General features: G+C 38.1%; 2 protein-coding genes across 2 annotated transcripts in view; one reads left to right on the top strand and one right to left on the bottom strand.

Annotated features, from left to right (window-relative positions):
* The window catches only part of prickle3 (prickle homolog 3), a 296,269-nt gene that overhangs the window by 139,208 nt on the left and 132,347 nt on the right, over nt 1–24,714 (bottom strand). The gene's annotated exons all lie outside the window — the stretch shown is intronic.
* plp2b (proteolipid protein 2b) overlaps nt 19,634–24,714 on the top strand; it is a 74,474-nt gene continuing 69,393 nt past the window's right edge. Inside the window, exon 1 of the mRNA XM_028813368.2 lies at nt 19,634–19,961. Within this exon, the coding sequence (XP_028669201.1) occupies nt 19,863–19,961 (99 nt within the window). The 5' untranslated portion in view covers nt 19,634–19,862. The remainder of the gene's footprint in view (nt 19,962–24,714) is intronic.

Below are 24,714 nucleotides of genomic sequence, written 5' to 3'. Positions count from 1 at the left end.
TTTCACACAGGGCCATGTAGGTTTGGATTTTTTTTTCTCCCTAAATAATAAAAACCACCATTTACAAACTGCATTTTGTGTTTACTTGTGTTATATTTGACTAATGGTTAAATGTGTTTGATGATCAGAAACATTTTGTGTGACAAACATGCAAAAGAATAAGAAATCAGGAAGGGGGCAAATAGTTTTTCACACCACTGTATATATATATATATATATATATATATATATATATGACAGCAACACTCATAACAATGACAACACAATTACATTGAGAATCATGTTACGTTATTTTTAAAATGTTTCCTTTACTTTTTCATAACCTCTTTAACACACTACTTCTTCGCTGCGAAGCGCGGGTATTTTGCTAGTATATATATATATATATATACACACATACACATATATTATATATATATATATATATATATATATACACATATATATGTATACACACATATATATATATATATATATATATACATACATACATATACACACATACATGCAGTTTGAATAACATAGAAATCAATATAAACAACATTAACATCATTATCATATGAGAATATGAAGTAATATATAAGAAGCACATTTCATATAAATATAAATTATTAAACAGTAAAATCTTCTTCTGTAATTTGCTACCGTGGCTATTCGTTTGTCTGTCCAGGATTTTAAATCACCTGTAGCTCCCAAACCGTTTCACCTATTGACTTGAAATCTGGTACACATATAGTACGTCACGTCTACTATCCACTTTATGGGTGATGATTGTATTACTCTTTTTATCTTTATTTTATTTTATTGTAGAATCAACTCCTATCTGCGCACACCAGGGCGGCCGTGGGCGGATGCGTATGGTGTATTCACTCCATGTTATCGTGCATTGCGCTGTCACTGGTATTTTGATAAAAGAATTTGAACAACATATAAGAAGCGTATAAATTATTAAACAGTAAAACATTAACATTTAAGAAGTAAAGTTACATTAAGTACTACTGCAGTGCCTTTGGGTATACCTCATTTCTTGTTTGCCCATTACATGCTTAAATGTATAAATTTTTTGGTGTACCTACCCGAGAACACGCGACATATAACCGAGCGTGGGAGAAGCATGGATTTTAAACACGCGTTGAGTTCATCTGCTGGTCTCCCTCGTGGAATAACTGGTAATGTTTGACTAAAATCTACAGTGAGTAAAACGACATTACCTCCTATTTTTTTTTTTTACGATCTCTGAGATCTTGCTTTTTTCGGTTCAAGGCTTCATAAGCTCTTTTATGTTCTATGGTGTACTTATCCCAAACCATCATCTTTGAATGTTGCAAGACTTTAGCCTTGTATGTAGATCGGGGTAATTACATTCATTGCATTCCTAGTCTGAATCACAATCTGATTGTATGGGTGGTTACCTGGCATTGTAGGGTTGCCACCCGTCCTTTAAAATACGGAATCGTCCCGTATTTGAGAATAAAATTGCGCGTCCCGTTTTGAATCAATACGGGACGGGATTTGTCCCGTATTTTTTTTATCATTTTTTTTAAAGCAGCGTCTCATGCAAATCATCCCACACGCATTTTATGAAGATGCCTCCTTTCCTACTTTTGATTGGGTAATACTTGATGTCATCGTTAGTTTGATTGGTCTTTTTAACTGTCCAGTGAGGAGGGCGGGTCTTTTAAGTAGAGTCTGCAAAGTGTTGGCACTGGGATGTGGCACCCGCTGCAGTATGCGTCCCTTATTTTTTTGTATTAAAAGTGGTAACCCTACCTGGCAGGTAACACTTATGTTTGGTCATGAAGTCGTCTAAAATCCGCCACGAGCCCTCTTTTAATTGCGAGAAGCAGATATATATAGCCAAATTCTCGCGCTTCGTTGCGGCGAAGTACTGCTTTTAATTTTTTAAGAAGAAAAGAATACCTTTTTAAACGGATCGAAAATATACCAATAACAATTTGTTAAGGATCTGTTTTTTTGTGAACCTCACTTTTCACAGCTGTCGCGCTACGGCGTGTGTTTCGTTTATTTGACAGTATGTAGATCGTGGTAATTACATTCATGGCATTCGTTTTCTGAATCACAATCTGACTGTATGGGTGGTTACCTGCCAGGTTACGCTTGTGGTTGGTCAGGAAGTCGCCTTACATCCGCCACGTGCCCTCTTTCTGTTCCCAGAAGCTGATCATAGAATGGTTTTAATAGTTTACTTTCAAATAATGCAAAGAGTATGTGACACTGTTTCTCCCTAATTCTGGGCTCATCAGGCATACACACTCACTGCATCCCCTCTCGGGAATCGAATTTCTATCGTCAGCGCCAGAGTTGAAGCCCCTAACATTGCGGTCAGCAAGTCGGCTAACATCCGCCATGTGCCGTCTTTCAGTTGCGAGAAGCAGATCATAGAATGGTTGAAACTGTTGCCCCTAACGTTGCGCTACAGCGTGTGGTTCGTTTATACCTCGTGTCTTCTCATTAAACTTTTATCTCGCGAATATGTTATTGCAATCCGCAGCGGGAGCGTTTCTATAAACTTAATTTAAACTTACGTTTTACACCGTGCTTTGTTTCCCTTATGAACATGCTTGTATGCTTCACTCGCTCGCTTCTTATTGTTTCGCTCCCTTCTCAATTGTTTAATGAATTTTTTGTTCTTCGCTGTTTGAGGCTCTTCCTTCATTTCTCCCTACTGCGTTCTTTTATCTCACGAATATGTTATTGCAATCCGCAACGGGAGCGTTTCAATAAACTTAATTTAAACTTACATTTTACACCGTGCTTTGTTTCCCTTATGAAGATGCTTGTATGCTTCACTCGCTCGCTTCTTATTGTTTCGCTCCCTTCTCAATTGTTTAATTAATTTTTTCTTCTTCGCTGTTTGCGGCTCTTCCTTCATTTCTCCCTACTGCGTTCACAGTCTTTCCACGTGATTACGTGGTAGGCGTGATGACGTGACACTCAACTCCGACTCCCACGGCCATCGAGCTGCCGTCCATTACAGTATATTGTCAAAAAAGAGGTTCCAGTTATGACCATTACGCGTTGAATTTCGAAATGAAACCTGCGTAACTTTTGTAAGTAGGCTGTAAAGAATCAGCCTGCCAAATTTTAGCCTTCCACCTACACGGGAAGTTGGACAATTAGTGATGAGTGAGTGAGTCAGTCAGTCAGTCAGTCAGTCAGTCAGTCAGTCAGTCAGTCAGTCAGTCAGTCAGTGAGTCAGTGAGGGCTTTGCCTTTTATTAATTAGTATAGATATATATAATCAGGATTCTAATTTTTGAATTTTCCCAATGTCATGAACACACATTTATTTTTCTCTGTTTTTCCCCCGATTTTAATGGTTTCTTTACAAGAAATCATACAATCATTTGTCTCAGGGATTTGGTATTACCTTTTCATTTCTTCTGATCACTTAATCCTTTATGCCCAGGAAATGGAAGTATCACTGCTGAAATCACTTGACTTTTTTCACACATCCTAAAAATGTGTAGTCAGTATGTAATATACGTTTTGGTAATCTTGGAGTTCCATTAGTGATCTAGTGTTAACTAGACATTGAAATCTTACTCTGATGCTATGAAATAGTCAATAAATTAGTTATGGAGAATACTATCACTTAAGATACACATCTACTCAGTCTGCTAACAAACCAATGCCTCCTTGAATGTCTCATTGGCGTAACATAGAATGGGCACTTTTCATGAGACATACACACCAAGATGTTGTGTATATGATAATAAAATGGCTAGTTCATCAGGTGGCTAACATGAAACAATTAATCACCCTGCCATAGACCAGCTGTGCAGCTCTACTGACTTAAAATTACAGAAAGTAGTAGTATGTCATTTTGAAGGTAAAACAGCGATTTCTGCAACATCAACATGGTCTTTAATACAGTATCAGTATTCCACATCACTTTTTGCTATCCATCATCACATTCCTCAACACTGTGACAAAGGTAAGCACTAATGGCTACATAGTACAACAATGTACGCTTTTTCAATTCATGTTTTCGTCCTCTTTCTTGAATCCTCTCAATGCCTAACATGAGATATGTTTACCACCTAGCCAGTGCGGTAGTTGCTACAATACTTTTTTACAAACTCAGTAATGGCCACTAAGTGATTTATAACCCCATGTTTTTTTAATTTATTTTCAGGTTCCCTACACAATTTATATTTTTAGGCAATCCAGGAGTTCTAAGAACTATTGAGACAGTCTCAGACCCACCATGACCCCCCATATATCATACCTTGCGTGTAGTATAGAATGAATGGCAACGCTACATTGACCATCTATAAGTGAGTTTGGGTGTGTGAAACTAATGTTGCTTGAATAAAGCACTTGTTCCCCACAAACCTGAGTTGGATAAAGGGGTCTGGAAATGTATGCATAGATAGGAGTTTAACACAAATGGAAATTGCCTGCATACACTTTAAGACATCAGTTCCTGTATTTGTCAAGCAACCATGAATTACTCCAAGGAATAACACTAAAAGTCTGATAAGAATAAGAATGTGTCCTACCCAAGAGTAGGACATGAGAAGTAATTATGAAGTGTCCTACTCCCACTGCCACAAAGGAGTAGGAGGCCACATTTGAGAATAAATTATGTGATTTTATGGCATCCTTTGCCACAAATTGGAACTCATGATGATGTTTTATAGATTTCTGCAACTAATAGTAAGGTTTCTCTACAAATATAATAATAATAATAATAATATTAACATTCAAAGTAGTAGGAGAAGGAGAAAAAGAAGAAACATGAAAACATAATATGGTAGGATATTGCATGTAATTGTTGCCACTTCACAACAACTTCAAGAACAATGCTGTAGCAATCACTGAGATGGAAAAGATCAAGATGCACACAAAGAATATTTTAATTACTCTCTCACATGAGATGAAAGAATGGAGGGACCAAGCACATTTTGACTCAAGGGGACAGAAAGCTGAATTAATTTTTGTTGATCTCAAAATAACCATATAGCGTGATTACGTGATATAGTACATATATTATAAAACTTAAAGGCAATGTGGCTAAGTAACACCCATGGTGTGAGGGTTCAATCCTTGCTTCTGACTCACTGTGCGCCCCCGAACAAGTTACTTAACCTGACACTACTCCACTACTATTGCTAAGGTTTCACCACAAATATAGCAATATTATTATTATTATTAATGATATTTAAAGTAGTAGGAGAAGAAGAAAGAAAACATAATAAGTTAGCATATTGTTCTAAGCTTCAGTTAATTGTTGCCACTTCACAACATCATTAAGAATAACACTGTAATGAGCACGGAGATAGAAAGACTGAGATGTAGACACGCACACTAAATGAGAGTAAAGCCCAATAAGAGAAATGTTTATTTAACAATGAATGATCCACTGCCATACTTTCAGAAGAATTACCTTCTAGCTGTAATGGCCACAGGAAATACCTTGTAAAACAACAATTACTGAAACTAGCCACAGCTATTCTTGTGCCGTTTATGAAGTCACGTTCACACTTCCAGTGCTCCTGTTTGTCTTCCAGTGTCATGTGCCGTGTCTGTCTCTCTTCGTTATCCCCCTTACATTCTATAAGGCTGTATTTATTCGATGTCCCTGAGGTGTCTGCCTATCTTTTTAAACCTTCCAAGACTTGTCAAGTGTGCTGTGAATGTTCCAGGAGTTTGTGGAATGCAGAGCTCAGCATACCAGTATGACAGTTCAATGAATCTCCCATCCAACCCCACTTATCTTTTGAGTAATATGCTGGCTACTACAATACAGTTTGCATCCACGATCACCTGTGTGTTGATACTGTGATATTGGTTGTAATTCATATATCTCATCCACACTTGGGGGCAATGTTTTTTATGTGCGTGTCATCAGTCACACCAACAACTCCAGGAAATGCAGCAAGCTGCATTAATGCAACTTATTTTAACATTACCTTCCATAGAGTCTTGGGGAAATGTATAACTTTATGTATTACCTCATGCATTGTAAGGGCATTCAAAGTTTGGTACAAAATTTGAGAAATAGTTATTATGACATACCCACATCATTGCTATTGCAAAGCTTCATTTTCTCTATGGCCAAAAAAAAATGTTTCCAACACTTTTGTTTCAGCTGACAGTGCAGAGCTCCCCTGCGTTGATGGATCAATCATGTAATATACAAGATTTGTTGCAGATGGGTATCTATTTATTATTTCATTGTTGTCCAGCAATTCCAAAGCATTCAATCTTTCCTGGGATGTGTTTGTTGATCTCTGCCTGAACATCATCCTCAAGCACCTCCTTGTGACTTGGGACTGCTGACAATCTTTCCTAAAACCTTTTGAAGTTAGGAGAACTTTCCTAAATTAGGAAAACTGATAAAATTATTTTATTCTTACTCCTAAAATTAGGACCATATTGCATCACTCTACGATTTTTGAGTCGGTTGGGACCATATTCCTACTCTGATATGCTTGATAAATACAGGCACAGGTCTAAGGTTTCAAGTATCAGATATGTTTCAAAATATAATCAACGTTTTTGTGTAATTCAACTTGAAAATTCTGCAGAGTAGCATTAATACTAAGTCGTCACAGAAAGATGCTAACTGAAGAGTTTATATGCAAGCAGCTGCCTTCCATTTTAGATTTTAACCTGATTAGATACAGAAGGAGTCCTGCTTAGGAAGCCAAGGAGTTAGATAAAGCACCACTATGGAGGAACACATTTTGTATGCGTTGTAGAATATTATAACTGATTAAAGCTTATTTGAACAGATGTAGATGCAAATGTTGCATGTACAGTATGTGCTTTTGTTATGTTTCTTCTGCTCCTACTTCTGCTTTTGGGACTCATTTATATGATGTTCCTGACATGAAAGTCCAAAGATAAATTACTTTGTGATTACAGTGTAATTAAAAAATAATATCAAAATCCTGAGATAAGTTGCCAGACATAATGAATACAATTATTCTTTCTTCATCATTTTCTTGACAAGCAACAGAGTTGCTCATTAACATCACTGCATGCAGGTTTACAGCATGCACTACATTTTTCATACACTGTAAAGGGTTAAAACTTCTCCATGGATATAAATGGTCTTTCCTTGCTTTTACATCAGAGTGATGAATGAGGGACATTGTTTTCTTGTCCGCACAGACAGCTGCTGAGAATCATCGTAAAAGAGGTTTTGCAGACCCAATTTCAGACAGAGCAAAAGTGTGTGGCATTGCCTGTCTGTGCCACCCACGTCCTGCCCCCAGAGAAGAAGGTGATCACAAGGATGAGGTCATTCAGTCACATTGCTCTCTCATTTTTTACGAGATCCAAAGATCTACTCATTCACTTTGTAAGAATTTCACACAAATATAGGCTCACAAGAGCAAATCCATTCCTGCACTACAGACTTGACCCTGCATGAGTAGAGATGCATGCAGCTGGCTTGGCAGTTTGATGGCTTCAACATACAGTATTAGGAATTTGAAGAATTTCACAAAAACAAAGCAGCACTAGCTTTATGCAACATGGCACCTAATTACTAATTAGAATGGATTTTGTCTTCAGCACGTAAAGATTTTTTTTCTCTCAGTGGCAGACACCCTTAACTATCTAACAATCTTTTTTTTCCTCCTCCTTTCTAAACATCATATTGTAGCCTTTTATAAGGAATTCATTTTAAGTGCAGCTCAGCTGCTACAATGCCCCATATTTCTTCAGTGGAGCATACAGTATACATTCAGCAGCCCATGTATTGCGCTGTTTAGGTTGTCTGGATACACAGAGTAAACAGACCAAAACAAAGTCACTTCAGGAAGTGGTGAGCTCTGCCTGGTATAATAACTTGTGCTACTGACTGCTTTCAACTACAGGCCTAGCTTCCCAGATATACAAACCCTGCAGTTCCCTCTGGGAGAGCTGTGCCTTATTCATGTTGCAAAGATAACCAATTGCTTGGTGTGCTCATAACTTAAATGACAGGGTTTGCAAATATTTTATTAGATTTCATATAGCCAGATCGCAAATACTACTGTAATATGCATTTGACTATCTATACTGTGAAAATGTTTCCATCAGGCTAGAAACAGGTGGAGCTTGGGAGAGAAATAGGGCAAAGGGCTGACCATTCCTAGGACTATTAAAATAGGACAGGATGCTTCTTTTCTACATTTTCAGTGATAAAATATCAGGAATGAAAGTCAAACCAATCTGATTTTAAATTGTGTACTAGTTATAAATGTACTTGGAATGTAATGCTAGCTTCCAATGGTGTTCTTGGCATGAAAATTATGGTGGGGCCATACCAGAGGTTTCCTTGATGTGTGCAGACTTGTTTAACATTAAGTTACTTCACTAATAATATTAGTCCCTCTGTTACTAATGACTAGTGAGACGTGCAAGTTCACGCATCATTTGTGTCACAGAAAATCAAACGGTGAGATGCCAGTGTCTGGTCTGTCTCTTACGGTAATACTTCCTGAAATCATCATTTGACAAAATACAGCAATACAGATTTAAACATTAAGGGACTTTTGTACATATCTGTTCCTTCTGCACTTCTTTGAAACATAGTATCAGAGTGCTTGCTTCTTTTTAATAAAGTGGAAGGATCACACATAAGTCTTCTTTGGTGGCTTTTTCAAATATTCAGCTCCATTAATATACGGTCTTGTGCTCAATGCATTCCTGATATTAATCTGCCTTCTTTTATTTCTCATATTACCATGGCTACCTTTAATGAAAAAAAGGTCCTGGACATTTCTTGACATTTTAATAGTTTGTACTGCATAGCCTTGACTGAGCAAAGGCCAAACTGGAATTGCAAATGTTTGATTAAAAAAATGTTGGTTCTTATTTTTAATGCTCAACATACAAGGCTTTCACCTTATAGCCTCACCACTAAACTGAAAATGTGGATACACAAAGAAGGGTAGGGTAAACCAAGAACACTGGAGGACCAATAGTTAGCCCCTGAGCAACAAAAACATATTGAAGAAGGCAATCTCACATCCTACTGAAAGCAATATTTTTAATAAGACATTACATTGCGCATGTGATGAAAAAATTGAAAAAAAAATGCTTAAGAAGATAAAGTCTAGGGCAGCTATTAATATGTAATAATAAGTTAAATTACTGAGGGAAACCTATTACTTATTTTGAACAACATCCATGGGAAGGTGTCCATCTGAACCTAAGCTGCCAATACATCTAACCTAATGCACATTGCTGTTACTCTTAGAACATATGGAAGGACAGCAATGTCTTCCATGATTTCAAAATTCTTCTTGAAATATTGAGCTTTATTATAAGATGGCCCTCTGTGACACTTAACTGGATAAGTAGGAGGATCGCTGGTAAACTGTGTGGGGACAAATAAAAAACTCCTGTGCATTCAAGTGGAAGGAAAACAAGGCAAAAGAATCATTACTGCTTGTGTTTCTCTGACAGCTTACCTTACCATGCACTACATAAGTCAAACTAATCAGACAACCTACAAGATGGAGAATGGTACATCTCCGACAATCATAATGCTAACCAGAGTAACTCTCACAGGAACTCAAGCAGCAAAAAGCATTAACAAACAATAAGTAATTTCTACAAATTAAAATATGATTGAGCCACAGGGCCTTCTCAATAACTAACCCAACCCCTTTGTTCAGAAACCTCTGGCTTGCCCTAGCCTTTGCAATTTATGTTTATAAAGCATTACCAGTAGCATCCTCCTTTCGACTGAGTAAACTATCCCATCGTTATAAATGGAGAGGAACCTCCAGTGACTCATTAGAGGTTCAATGTAACTATGGCGCCAAACTGTCATTGCCCTGGGATGGCTTCTTGTTTAACTGTCACAAATGTATTTTGCTTATGCAGCAAAACCTAGAGCCTTACCATCTGGGGTCTTCTGTAGCTGGGAGACTAGAACTGACCTGACTCAAGGGGTTACAGTGGTTTATCACTATTTGGATGAGCTGATTTTCACAAAGCAGTAGTATCACCATTCATCAGTCAGAACTTTATTTAGTAAATGCTGACCTGATTCAGAATAGTTGCATTATGCCTGAACTAATGCAATGTCAGATTTTGAAAACTTTTATATTGAAACTTCACACAACTAGCTTTAGGTAAAGAACACATACTCATCCTTTTCAGCTTGTCGATTTGCCTCTGGACAAAAATAACATCACTGGAAGATTTGGGATACTGAAAGGCAGGGCTACATGTTCAATAAAGAATAATAAAAATAGACTAAAAAATATTATTTTTAAAATAAAGGAAACAGAGATTTTATGGACACAAGATGAACAACTGATAAACAGAATTTCAAGCTCTGATCAGATGAAGTAAATAAAGGATGGTAACTACTTGCCACAGTCAAATTCAGAGATGTACTTGATCATTGGAATATTCCATGTTCAGATCATTTTTATATCACACTCTTCATATCAGTATGGGTGGCCATATTTTTAATTTCTCTTTCAGAGCCATGTCTACCCTAAAAAAACTGGGCAAAAGGCAGGAATCACCTCTGGAATACACCGGTCAAAGTGTATCGAACATATAAAACATATTATCATGCACAAAGTGAAAAGTGGTAGAAAGGCTGTAGAGTGTTTTTATAAATGTTATACTGAAATAAAGGATAGGAAAAGAGAAACCTGAAGAGAAAACAAAACTGAACTAAAGCATCCCAGAGACATGTGTAACTTCATTCCATAAAGATTACAATTACTATGTATTAATGAAGATCACTTAATCAAGGGTAATGCTAGAGATAAAGACACATGTGCTAGTTTGACTGGAATTTCTAAACTGAACCACTATAAATGAACATGGATGGTAGTCTGCTGCTCTGTAAAGGGTTGGTTTCTGCCTTTCACCCAGTGCTGCCACAATAGGCTGAAGCCCCCCTATGAATTCTCTATTATATATATCTTTATTATAAAACAAAATCTTGGAAGACTTGGAAGGAGACGATACGTGATTTTCTTGGAGACACTTTAAAGTCCTGTGAGGGACACTTTAACATTCCACAAGACAAGGCAGTGAGACAAAAGGACAGCTGCAGCACAGGCTTTTAAATGATCGACACGCAGCGTGACAAGCAGAACACGCAGCTCGGCAGCAGGAGTGGGGGGATTGGGTGGGCGAGCAAAGCGAGCAGGGGGCACAGCTCCCTAGTAGAATTAAAAACTATCTTTCCACTTTCTGAATTTGCTTTTCTATTGCTAGGTTATGTAGAGTAAGTGTCAATCCCTGGAGCAACAGTTGCAAAGTAGGATCTTATACTGAATAGGATGGCAGTAGATCGTAGGGTACACTCATATACACACCAAGCTTTTATTGCCCATAATGAAGGTAGTAAACATTTTTGCTACTTGAAGGAGGAAGGTAGAGTACTCGGACAACACCTGCAAAGATAAGGGAAGAGCATTCAAACTCTACAGATTCTCACTGGGTCATAAATTAATCTCAGTTTCTACATGCTTCCATGCTGAATTGTTAACCACTACACCCTCATTCAGTACAAATTAAGAAAATCATTTGGCTTTTAAGAGCAATTAAAATGGCTAAATAAATCTACAGCTTCATTTTTCTAAAAGCATCAAGTGTAAATTCATGAAGGGTAAAACATTCCAATGCACTAGCAGGACCACCTTTTGTGTACTATGCACTGCTTACATCTATTTCTAACAAAGCCCTTCCTCCTTAAGTTAATAGAGCTACATTACACACCCTTCTCTAAGCTTCTCACATTCACTTTCAGTTTTATTATACCCGGGCCTCTATTAACACCTCCCACTAACACTTTTGCAGTTGTTAGGATTATCTGGAATTATCTGTAGACAAATTTAAACAAGTTCCTGTGCCAGCCCCTGCGCTCTGTCAATAAATGTTTATATTTGTACTTTTAAAACTTTGCCATACACAAATTAATTTCTCTTTTTTACTCTTGCTACATTTTTGTATGTTTTAAAAAATAATTTTACTCACGTTTAGCTCTTTTGATTTTGGCTGCTGTGAAAAGACAAGAGTTCAACAACAAAAAAAATGTTGGGGATCAGCTGACAAACCCTGTTTAATAGAGTTGGTTATTAAATAAGTAATATAAGCTGGCGCACAGGAGTTTCAGCCAGGGCTGACAAAATAATAAAGATGAGAGTGCCTAGTGATCAGAAATGGTCTCTTCGTTCATAATGAACCCTTGTTTCTGTGATCTTTTAATATAATGGCTAGGAAAAGGGCAGTACTTGGAGGAGGGAATGGAACTAACCTTACTGTTCGTCTGGTTGGTGAGCTTGTGAACTGTGGACAGAGAAGAAGAATGCATTAATGTTGGTGCTCTCCCTTTGCTTGGGGTGGAACTGCTTACCTTCTCAGAGCCCTGGAGATGATTCCTAACCATTTGTGCTTGACACCGTACAGCCCCATGTTCAAAAGGAATTAATTGTGAATATTAAAGAAGTGAAAATCTGTTCTGGGTAACTTAACCTCTTCTGTCCTGAGCCAAGCAGACTTTATGGGACCTTGCAGTAGGCTATATCGTCAAAATGACAAACTGAATTTATTTCATATAAACGAGTAAACACATGCATGGTTAAAAACAGTTAGTTTACTTTTCAAATTGATTCCATTTCATCAGCCTGGTTGTCATGACTCCCTTTCCAAACTTTTCATATACAGAAGTTTCTGTGAATCAGATATAAAGGTCTTGGTTTACTGAACCTAATAATATACAGGTTAGAGTGGATGTTTGTGGCATTTACATTTTTAAAGCCAATTTTGTTAAACATTTAAAAGATATTGTTATTTTCTGTGAAATCTTTACTGGACCAAAAGTTGTGTTGTGAGTCTCAGGTTGTTTTTTTAAACTTTTCCAGTACTTAATCTACTTAAGCTTTTTTTGTCTTCTTAGAGTCAATGCTTCAATTGTAAAGGACAGCCGGGTTCCATGCCCGGCAGGGACGCCTCTGCTGCATCTGTTCCGGGGGAGCCACCACGGGCAGCTCAATACCTCCCCCGGGACGCTTGGTGGCAGCCTCCCTGGCGGATGATGATTCCCCAGCCTGGCACATGGCTCCATGGGACATGGAGTCCTCCACAGCCTGGTTGGGGGCTTGGATGGCCGCCAGGGGGAGCTGCCACCAAGCGTCCCGGGGGAGGTATTGAGCTGCCCGTGGTGGCTCCCCTGGAACAGATGCAGCAGAGGCGTCCCTGCCGGGCATGGAACCCGGCTGTCCTTTACACAATACACTTTTTAAAAGGGAAATAAAATACCACAAGAGCTAAATATGTACATGAAAGCAGCACAGTGGCATAACGTTAGCCCTTTTACCTCTGTTCTGAGTTCATATTCTGGTTCTTTCTGAGGATTTGTCAACATGAAAATGAATATGAGGTTGATTGACTACTTTAAATGGCCAGTTTTAATACATTTGCACAAAGAGAGGGATTTGAAGTGGAGTTGGTCATCTCTATACCTTTCTTGCTAATGGCACTATACTCTATATGTTCACATCACATTCAGCCTTTGCACTCCTTTGAGACAGCAGTGAGAGCTGTGGCCAGATTGGAAGAAAAACTGTTTCCTTGATAGTTTCATCACCAACCAGGGATGAACATAAGTATTGCCAATGGCGGCTGATTGATGGATATGGAGCCTTTTCAATTCTTTTTTGTGGTCCTAAGTAGTAAAGCTACTTTGCCGCCCCAAATCCACAAGGAACTCAAATAGCACTCAAAAAAAATTTGTATTAAGAATTAAGAGCATGTGACTTTTTATTTTATACAATACATAACATTTTAAAATTTTATGTATTTTTCTGTTGCAATGGTATATTTTTTTCTTAACAAGTTAAATAAAAATAATTTTGATAATAACATATTGTAATAATATTTCATGTTATTACAATATATTCTCAATGAAATGCCATTCCATGAATGATCACTGTTTCTTAATTTAAATGATTTATTTACTGTTTCTTGTAACATAACATAACAGAATATTCTCAAACCTGTCTAATCCAATTCAGGGACTAGTATTCATTTTTCTTATGTTACTATTAAATCTACATTTTGTTATTCCCATTCACGTTGTATGTGGGAAACTGAGAGATTATATTTCAAAGCTTTGCTGGTCTAGTCATGCTTTCAATCATTGTCATTGTGATAAGCAGTGTATTTGATTTGCTTTATAAAATAGGAAGATAGACATCTAAAATGTAGTTTTTCTCAAAGGAAAGATAAAGGTTCACAGCTGCATGTTTTGTGATGCTTGCTACTGTACATTACAGACAGCACAAGGTGTTATTGATGAAACACTGTCTTCTCTGTTGGGTTGTCCGTAGGGAACCCAAGAAGTTGTTTAGCTCACTTATGCCAAGAAACAGAACTGGTTGGATGTTCAGCTGTAGTTGAGGGGTCAAGTGTTGCTCATTAATGTGGATGGGATGGGCAACAAGGAGATTACTCTTGCTCAAGGCTGCTAGTTCACTGGCTATAATGGCAGTTTTTCATTTCAATGATGACTGATGTTGTTATCCACAAGGGTTTAGTCTTTATCTACTGATAAGTTCATCAGCTTGAGTCTGTTAGTTCATGACTTGAGGGGGAACCTTTGAATGTACAACACTAATACAGGTCAGGTCATCAGTAGGATATTCATTCTGTTGGCCCACCTTAAAAATGTTAAAACTGACATTAAATAAAATATCATGAAGCTAGTTTTACACAACTCGAAAACTTTTCTGAATCCTTCATTAATACTTGAGCAATTACTAAGTCACACATGCACAAAAATGTGGGTTACAAAATTACTTAAACAAGGCAAAATAAAAAACATTAGTGCACTTAGTAAATGCAACTGCCGCAACATGAAACTGTTAACATCAAATAAAATCTCGTTTTTTATTTTTAAACAGAAGAATTTGTCCTACTTATATTACAAATGTGTGAAAATCCGTGTGAAAATTACACATTTTCTATAATCTAGCAGTCTAATTCGAAATGCAAAGCTGATCAGTTAGGTTTTTTTTGGATATCAGTTTTTATCAGGAACTTTATAACAGCTGATTATTTCTGCTGCTTACTTACTTAGAAAAGCTTCAAGATTATGGCAAAGTGTTTGTTACAGGAATTCACCCATGCACATCTCCTTTTCCAGTGCTAAACATTTACTTTGAAATCCAGAAATAAATTCAGACTAAAGATTTGTTAAATGTTTCTCTTCAGTTTGCCACACTAACATACTGAATTCAGGGGATTACCTTATACTCCTGAACCTGGTTTAAATAATACAAAACCAAAATTTTTAAAGTACATAGGCACTCCTGAGTTTTCAATCCTGGGAAAATATCGCCTAACAAGCTAAAAAAATAATAGATGGGACTGACTGCTGCTTGACAACCTACTTTTAAAAGGGCATTTTCCAGACCTTAACTACTTGTACAGTTTATTTAAACTTTTATTTACCTTACCACTTACAGTGTAATACACTTTAAGAAGTATTTGTGTGTTTGTTTTAACTTAATTTTAAATACAGGTACATCTGCTAAAGTAAATCTAAATTAGTGACCAGCAAAATGCATTAAGGGGGTGGGGGAATACTTAACTCATTACATTTGGCTGACAAGATGATAGGATACTAAATTTTCACTAGTGACAGCGAATGTAACTCTCAAGTTTAAAGTGTTAAAGAAGCGAAACTTCTGAAGTAATTACTAAAGTGTTAACAGTACAGTATGAACATGTAGTGCAGTATTTGCATAGTATTTATTTTTTTATTTGCTTCACCAGAACTTTTTTTTATTTGAATGATCTCTTTGGGGTTTTAGTACATAACTGTAAACAGTAAAATATCAGAGCTGTATAAAATAGTGACATGAGCCAAAATCTAATATTAATTGTTTAAATTGACATTAATGATTATATTATAATCTGATTTTTCACAAAAGACTGTTTATTCCTTCATATTAAAATGGAAACATTTATGAAGCATTTATTCACTTGGGCAGAGTGATGGCTCTGAGGCATTTGCAGTTCGAATCCCGTAAATGCCAAAAGAGACTCTACTCTGTTGGGGCCCTTGAGCAAGACCCTTAACCTGCAATTGCTCCGTCCTGGGTATGATGTTAATCTGCATCCAGCCCTGCATGTAGGCTCTCCAACCCCTGGTGTGCTGGTGGCAGAATTGGCATCCAGCCACCATATAAAACCTCACACTGTTCCATTCCATCTGAACTAGTGTGGTGCTGAGGTGTCACCCATTGCATGGCTGCACTCAGGTCCTAATCTGGGATACTGAGTTGGTTTGTCATGTGGTGGGTGTGGCAATGCGCTGTATCAGCACGTGCTCCTAACCTTCTCTCTATTCACTTGGAAACTTAAGTTGTAAATTGTTAAGTTGCTGCAACCACCACACGATGAACCACCCAGATTAGGACCTAAGTGCAGCTGGTGACAGTTAACAAATATCTTAATGAGGATGTAACTGTGTGTATTTTTTAACAAAGAAAAAAGACAACAGCTGCCTAAAAGCCAGATATTTACCAGTTTTTAACAAATGTATAAGCATTTCAACTTTAAGCCATTAACCCAGTATATATGCACTAGAAGCTAGGAGATATAAATTGAAGTTTTAACTAAAAACTTAAAAGTTATTCTAATATCAACCCAAAGTTAACTAATTAACACTCATGAAGTTAAAATCCATCATTACATTGGCTTATGCCAGTCCTAGGTTAATGATTAGCTGATGCCCATCTTCAGAGCATGAGGGCCAAGACAACAACCAAACCCAGGCAAGACACCAGAACATCGCAGAGCATACTCAGACACATATCTACACTCACTCACACTTAAGAATAAGTGCGCTTCCATACTTGTAGAACAGTATCATTACAGAGTTATGTTATTTGCTTTGCAGTTTAGATTCTTACAACAGGGTTACACTGCATTATTGTTTCCAGGATTGTTCTGACCTGGCCTAATTATTCAAATATCTGAAACACACAAACAAATAAAATGAAAAGAAAATAATCTGTTACAATAGGGAAAATGTTAAGAGCTTTTCACACTAAAATAAAAAACACAAAGGTCTACAGATTGTAGGCCTGTTTTTTGATTTGAAGACCCAGATGAGCAAAAAGAAATAAAAAGAGTTGCACTGCCAGTTGTCACATTTGCTTCAAATTCATGGATGTTAAGGTCACTTGTCATTAAAGGTGCATTTTTATATACAATACAATTTATTTTTGTATAGCGCACTTCACTGAGTGCACGTACAGAACAATGTGAACAAATCTCAGTTAAAATAGTATAGATTATACTAATTACAAAATACAGAACGGGTACACATATAAATTCAGATTTGTTAAAACATACAAAGAACAATGTAGAACTGATTAAATTTAAATGAAAACCAACAATATCTGTCCATTAATTAATTAACAAACTAAGGCCTGTTGACAACGAAGGAGATTAACACTTGTAATGGACAGCTGGAGCTTTTACCAGGCCGGGATGCCACATAAAGGACAACTAGGGGAGAGAGCTTGCACGGGGCATTACCTCCCCCTAGAATGGCAGAGGGCTGTCCTCCTGGCTTAGGACACTACCACGGGTTTGTAGCTTGGAAGATCAGCCCTGTTGCGGCCCATGGGCACTGTCAGGAGAGGCATGGAGAACTGCAGATCCCTCCATGACAGGAATGTCACCACACCCGGAAGTGCTGCCGGAAGGAGATCACGGGACACCTGGAGCACTTCTGGGTGCGCTATAAAAGGTGCTGCCTCACTCCATTTGGGGAGACAAAATTGGTAGGTGAAGGATGACAATTGCCAGAGGAGGAGTGGAGCTGGAGGAATACAGAAAGAAAAGGAAAAAGAGAAGTGTTGTATTGTGCTTGGTGCTGGTGGGAAACGAGTGGAAAACATTTCCCACAGTTGAATAAGGCCTGTGTTGTGCTGGGACTTCTGCTTGTGTCTATTGTATTCAGGTGTTTGGGAAGCTGTGCATCCCCTGTGTGGTCACACACTGTAAAAGAGAAAGTCAAAAATAAAGTCAGTCCTGGAGACCTCACTCAACTGGCTGCCGACCCGCTCCAATCTTTTCATCTGAGGATTCCAACAGCGCTATATAATATATTTTTTTACCTTTACTTTTATTTGCTTAGCAGATGCTTTTATCCAAAGTGACTTACAAAAGAGGTCAACATTATCCAGTAAACATCAGTCTGGGAGACTATTTGGGAAACCAGTGTTACACGACAAGGTTACAAAACTGATCATTACAAGTGAAGAGCTCAGAATAAAACACAAGCTAGTTATACTTCCTTAGTTACAAAAATCTAAAATCCAATATCAGTTACACAGAAATTAAGAGAGCATTGAACTGACCACCGAACACAAAACACTCCATTCTTACATACATCCATTTACAGAAACCAGTTTATCAAATTCAGGGTTATGGGGACCCATAGTGAAGGAAAACCAAAGTGCCCAGAGCAAAACTCACATAGGCAGAGGGAGAACATGCTATCTTAACTTTGAGACTGGGCCAGGAGTCTAGCATTTCAGGAAAATTGGCCTTTGTGCCACCATGTCACAAACAGTCACCAAAGCTCAAAAAGATATAAAAAAAACACAAAAATTAAGGCTTCCGTAAAGAAAAACAAGGACCTTGATGACAAAAGTCTAATGAAAACTAAGTACTTAGCTAGATTTACTTCCAACTGGCTCTTCCTGGATCTCTGTTGGTTTTTCTCTAGGTACTCATTTTCTTCCCATATCTTTGGATATGTATGTCATATGTAAATTAGTAGTTCCAAATTGGCCTTATGTGAATATGACAGCAGATCCTGTGATGGATTGGTGACTGTCCAGTGGTGATATAGACTGTCATCCTCCACGGCCCCTGTGATTAGATTAAGTATGTTTATGAATGTTTTAGTTAATGGGTCTAAAAACAGATTTGGGTACACTTTGGGGCTGACTTTTTACTGAAAAAGAAATGTTAGCCATTCCTTTTGCTTTTCTGTCTGACAGTTGGTGGGGGTGGGGGAAATAATTAGGAATGGGGTATTTCTTAAGACTATTTTTTAAAAATATAAAAGCATTTTCTCCTGTGTGTTAATGCTGGGTTGCACCTCCTTCATATTAAGACCAGACATTAATTGCCAAAATGACAAGAAATATCTCACTGTAATCTGGTAAACCCCACAGCCAACTGCCTGCACTTGATTCCTTTCTGCACATCCCACTGTGTGCCAAACACACACATTTTTACCACAAAGGCCATGTTTTTTTTAGTCTTCCCACTCTGCAGCACCAGCTCATTTTGCTTTGTAGCACCCACTCACTGCTACCCTCCCATTGCTTAAGCCTTGTGAACAGTTCTGTGCAACAAATCGACTCCAGATTGAGGTACTTGTTCATTTTCTCTGAACAAGTACTGGACTAGTCTCAACTGCTGTCCTAATTTTACGGCATCACTTAAATATCTCTTATTAACGTAAATGTTTCTTCTGTTGTATTGGGAACTGTACAGGCGGAGGAAAATATGCCATCTGCGAGACAAAAATGAAAGAATACATGTGGGTTGATAAGAGAAATGCATAACTCTTAGCAAGCAAAAGCAGGCAGGCGCTTCGCGGCAGTAACCCCACCCTCCTCCCCTTTCTACAGAAGGTCTGGTCGTATAAGGCGTGGAGCAGACTTTATGACGTACGAAAGTGTGTAGCGTGGATCTGCCTGGACAAACGCGACTCGGAGTTGTTAGGATTTGGTGAAGTTCTTCACTGGGTGAAACTGACGAGTGTTCCTGTCGGAGAGATCGACTTGGACTACTATTGGTACGCGAACTGGGGGCCCGGGAGCTGTAGATATGGCCGAAGGAAACGACGGTGGAGGACAGGTTTCGTGTATGGACAGGTTCCAGAGTTACCTGAGGACGACGAAGGGGCGCATTTTGGCAGCTGAAATTGTAAGTTATCAACCTGTCCACGTGTCTCTGTTTATGGCACATATTATAAAAGCAGTTGGCCTCTATACAATCTGCCATATACTGTAACCCAAGAAGCAAGAGGTAACTGTGATTTAGTTCGTTGTTGCAGCGTTAGTCAAAGGAAGCACGAAGAAAAGCCAGCGCGACTTGACAGAAAGAAGCGCGCAACAAGTGGCCCTGTCTGATCGTTTAAGCCAGGAGGTGTGCGCGGCACGTACGGAGACTTGGGCGGATCTCCTGTCGCTTGAGTTTCTTTAAACGGCGCCTTCTGAGTATTTATAATCGAGCACTGTCGACGCAACGATCTGTTTAAGCCACTTTTTTCACGGCTCAGAATATCGCTTAAACATTTACGTTATGCTGCATATAAGGTACACGTTAAGAAATTATATTTTGTTATGTAAAGCGAAGACTGTCAACTGTTAAACGTATATGCAGAAAAATCACGTTTCTTTTTTTTTTTTTATTTAACACTATCTGAAGATTTTAGACACCGAAATAATTCAGCTTTGGTAGGCGTATTTTTGCTTTATCGCCTCCCGAGACGCCATCCATTTTCTGAATCCGCTCTTTCTACCAGGGTGGGGCGGAGTTTATGACAGCAGTTGCTGAACCGAATACGGCAGGAACTAGTCCGTTAGGGAATGTGTGTGTATGCACACCAAGGCGGCCCACTGCAAATCACCAATTAATGTAAATTGTGCGTTTTGGAGTCGTGGGAGAAACCCAGTCTGCACGCAGAACTTCGCCAAAGCGGAAACCCGCCTGGAGTCGAATTCTCTTCCACTTTGTTGTGTGACGGTTGCGCAAACCACTGTGCCACCCTGACTCGAGGCACACACTGCGTTTTAAAACAACCCATCAAACAGCACGACACTTAATAGTTTCAAAGTAGTGGAGGAAAGCGACGCCCTCATTTATAACCGGTTGTTGGCGCGCCCCGTTTTCTCTCATATCGCCACAAGGATCACAATTGCGTCCTTCAATGAAAATTATAAATGAGAACATCGAACTCCTTTTGAGATGCACTTTTTGAGGTTTCGCCCTCAGTAGACTGGGAGGGGGTGGACGTAGTGTCTCATTAAGGAATGTTAACAAGTTACAAGGTGGTCGATTAACTGTAATATACGCTCCTGGTAGCGCATTGTGCCGCAGTAGCCTGCAAGAGCATTAGGAATTTCGCATGAGCCCGATCTGCGTGGCCGACTTTGAAAAGAACTAATGGAAAATCGGAGCCGCCCTCCATCCTCCACAAGGCCAGTACACCCTGGCAGTAAAAGCCAGTCGGCAATACGCCAGCCCTCAGCTTAGCCACATCTCTGCAGTTCTTTGCCAGTCTGGTACCACAGATGATCATTAATTCATTCCCTGTTTTAATATACCTACGTTGACAGTCTTGGGTACAATCACAGAGTATTTACGAATGAAAACTGGCAAATGATACATTGAGAAATACGATGGATGTGTACTATAATCGTGGATTAGGGCGGCCAGGGATAAGAAGTATATCTAAATGTCATAGAAAGTCAAGAAAAGACTGCACTTTGATCGTGTCAAATGGTTGCTATCATTCATTCCTGGGGAAATTACATTACAGCTTTGGGATGTTTATAACATGTTCAGTAGGGTGCTGGTTTCCCATAGATACATCGCAGCAGCACACAATGCATGTCTTTATCTGAAAAGAGGGATCCATTATAATGCACTCTGTGTGTGAGTGTGCTGGAGCCTGGTACTTGCCAGATGATTTTATTAGAAATTTCAACAAAGTCACTTTATAATGACCAATGTTCAGATCATTGGAGAAAGGGCACCAGGTGTGAGGCCCCTCCTCCCAGATGGGGGTGTGGTTTTACACAAAACCAAGGTTTACCAGAAAGAAAAACTCATTTGCCTTACATGCCCTCCATGATTTATCCCCAAATAAACTTGAACACTTCCCCCTCAATATATTAATTCTGTAGACAGCTAGTGCTTTTGATGTTGATTTAACTTCAGTCTGATGTAGATTCTGCAGCTTGTTGTCACTAGAATCTTCAGTTTTCACACATCTACCCCTATAGAATGATCTATTCATTATGGTTTAGCATGGTTGTGAATAGTCCTAGCCTAACCTGTGGAAACCCTTTCCTGTTAAAGCCAATAAGCAAACCTGCCCACACACACGAAAGAGCTGATCCTTCTCCTCATTTAAAGGATTACTCCCACCAAAAACTTTTAAATCTGCTTCTTACTCTACATGGAGTGACATAGCAGTGCAGTGGCAGCACTACTGCCTTGCGTCCTGTGTCCTCCCTGCATGGAACTTGCATGTTCTCTCCATATTGGCATTGGTTTCTATGGGTGCTCCGGTCCCCCCCCACTGCCCAAAGACATGCAGGTAGGGTGAACTGGTGATGCTTAATTGGCCCTAGTTTGTGTTTGTGTGTGTGTGTGTGTGTGTGTTCATAATGGACCGGCGCCTTGTCCATGGTTTGCTCCAGCCTTGTGCCCTATGTTGGCTGTGGCTCCTGTGGTCTGGATTAAGGGAGTTGTAAGATTACATGATTTACTTCATTTTGTTTGTAGTGATGTCAGATTAATGTTTTCATGGTAAATGGAGATCACAATGTTTATGCTACAAGGGGCTGAAATGATGGCCCTGTGGGTGGCCAGTACTGAACAACTGCAAACAGTATTAAAACATCCATGTGAAAAATCTCAATTTACTTGTATTGCATAACCTGCTTATAATTTATCCGTTTGTATGCTCACAATATCCAAGGTTCATGCATTTTTTGCTAAAATATTGTTAAATAAGTACTTCAAGAAAATCAGAGTAGTAAATGAAAAGAAAGTGTGTTCAAACGGGATCAGATATTTGAACTGAAGATTTGCCTCACCTTTCATTTATGAAGACTTCTGGTTATGTATGAGTTCTGGTCCTGTGCATACTCGTCATCCAATTTTGTTTTAAATTCTGACTTGCACTGAAAATGTTAGTTTAATTTAAACAAAAAAAAAAAAAGCAAAAACATGTACTACTTTACTTACATGCTGAAGGTGCTACTCATTTAAAAGAGGTTGAAATATGCAGTAAGTAAAAAACACTGAAACAAGGCTTAATTAAAAAAAAAAAGTAACAACAAAAAAATAAAGATATTTGTCACAATCAATTGATATTGGCAATTAAACAGTGCTTACTTGTAAATTGTATGTGCATTTATAGATTTTAATAGTTTTTAATTAATTGCACAGCTTTTCTGCTGTTAAAATATACATTTATAATATTTATACAGGTGTTTTTTCTTCAGTGTATCAGATAGACATTCATAATTCTTGAGGTGTAATAATAAATACAAATTACCATTATAGTAATGCAGTTCTAGCTTCTTATTAAGACTTATGCTGTATGACACACAGCAACAAATAATAAACACAGTACACATCTTTAAAAAGCCCAAAAAAGCCATAAATGTACCAAATGTTCATAAGTTGTTTATCAAGAAGACCCAAGACTAAAATGCTTTACAAGTTTATAAGTTAAAGACACATTTTGCTGCTAAGCTAACAAGCCTGTTATTTACTAAGCAGCAATTTCAAATTAGTCTTTCTTTTTTCAGTTAATAATGTAAGCTGCTGCACTTAAAACAAGCTCGCTGTCCAAACTGAAATGGTGTCCATTTTAATTTAAAGGACAAAATAAGAAGATCTGAATTAAATAAAGTAGCTTTCCTTGTAGTTTGTATAATTGCTCAGGATGTCTTCTCCGACTCCTTTTTCGCAGTTTATTATTCCACTTTCTTTAACATAATGGCTAAGCTGTCTTGTGAAATAAACCTTGATTTGCTGCTCTTTCTTTACACTGCAGAAAGTTGGGTGAAAAAAAATGTGCTTGGTCAACTACTGTAATACCTTGTGTAATGGAGCACTGCAACTAAATTAATGTAAAGCTTAGAAAAGCAGGGGCTGAAAAGATTTTTGTGATCGGCCAATTTGTGCTGATTTTTTAGTGAAAATCATCTGATTTAGATCTTTAGAAGTATTTTAAACTCAATTGGAAAAAAAATGTGGGGGGTTTTGTATGCTCATTAGGCTTGGGTAAAAATATTGATTTTTCTGATTAATCGTTATTTTTCATTTTAATGATTCGATATTGATTCTCACTGTCTCAAGCTTGATCTTTTGAATCTCTGTCCTGCTCAATTACTATATGTAGATTTTTTGCTTATATTTGTTTTTGGCATTCGATCCAGTAGATGTCACTAATGTGCCTTTTAAGGCTTTCAATGGGAAAAGCACTTTACTATATAATTGGCGCCTTTGACACTTTGACTAGATGTGCTGACTTCCTACAGATTCAAACAGTGAGTCAGTGAAAAACAATAAAAGCCTTATGTAAGCTGTGCAGCACAGAAGTTAAGTATTGTTGTAACACAACAAATTTGAAAAATCAATTATCTCAACGTCACCCATAAATGTAATCTCAGTCGACATCCAGACGAGTAGTGCCTAAACAATCCACACTGGAGTTGGCGGGTATCGCCAAGCTTCCATTTAATTTGCCTCATGTCCAAAAAAATAACAGAATCTGTAGCAGTTGTTAACTGTAAATATATAGAATTGTTAAAAACGAGGGCTTTTTACAAATTATCAAGGTTTTTGTGCAGCAGTATACTATTCCAACCAGATAGCAAAGGAGTGAAGTTATTGTACCTAGGCTTTATGAAGATTTTAAGCAATCATTGCCACA

The sequence above is a fragment of the Erpetoichthys calabaricus genome, chromosome 11 (genome assembly GCF_900747795.2).
Source record: "Erpetoichthys calabaricus chromosome 11, fErpCal1.3, whole genome shotgun sequence".
In the NCBI taxonomy this organism is placed as follows: Eukaryota; Metazoa; Chordata; class Cladistia; order Polypteriformes; family Polypteridae; genus Erpetoichthys; species Erpetoichthys calabaricus.
This window is presented reverse-complemented; position numbering and strand designations above follow the sequence as displayed.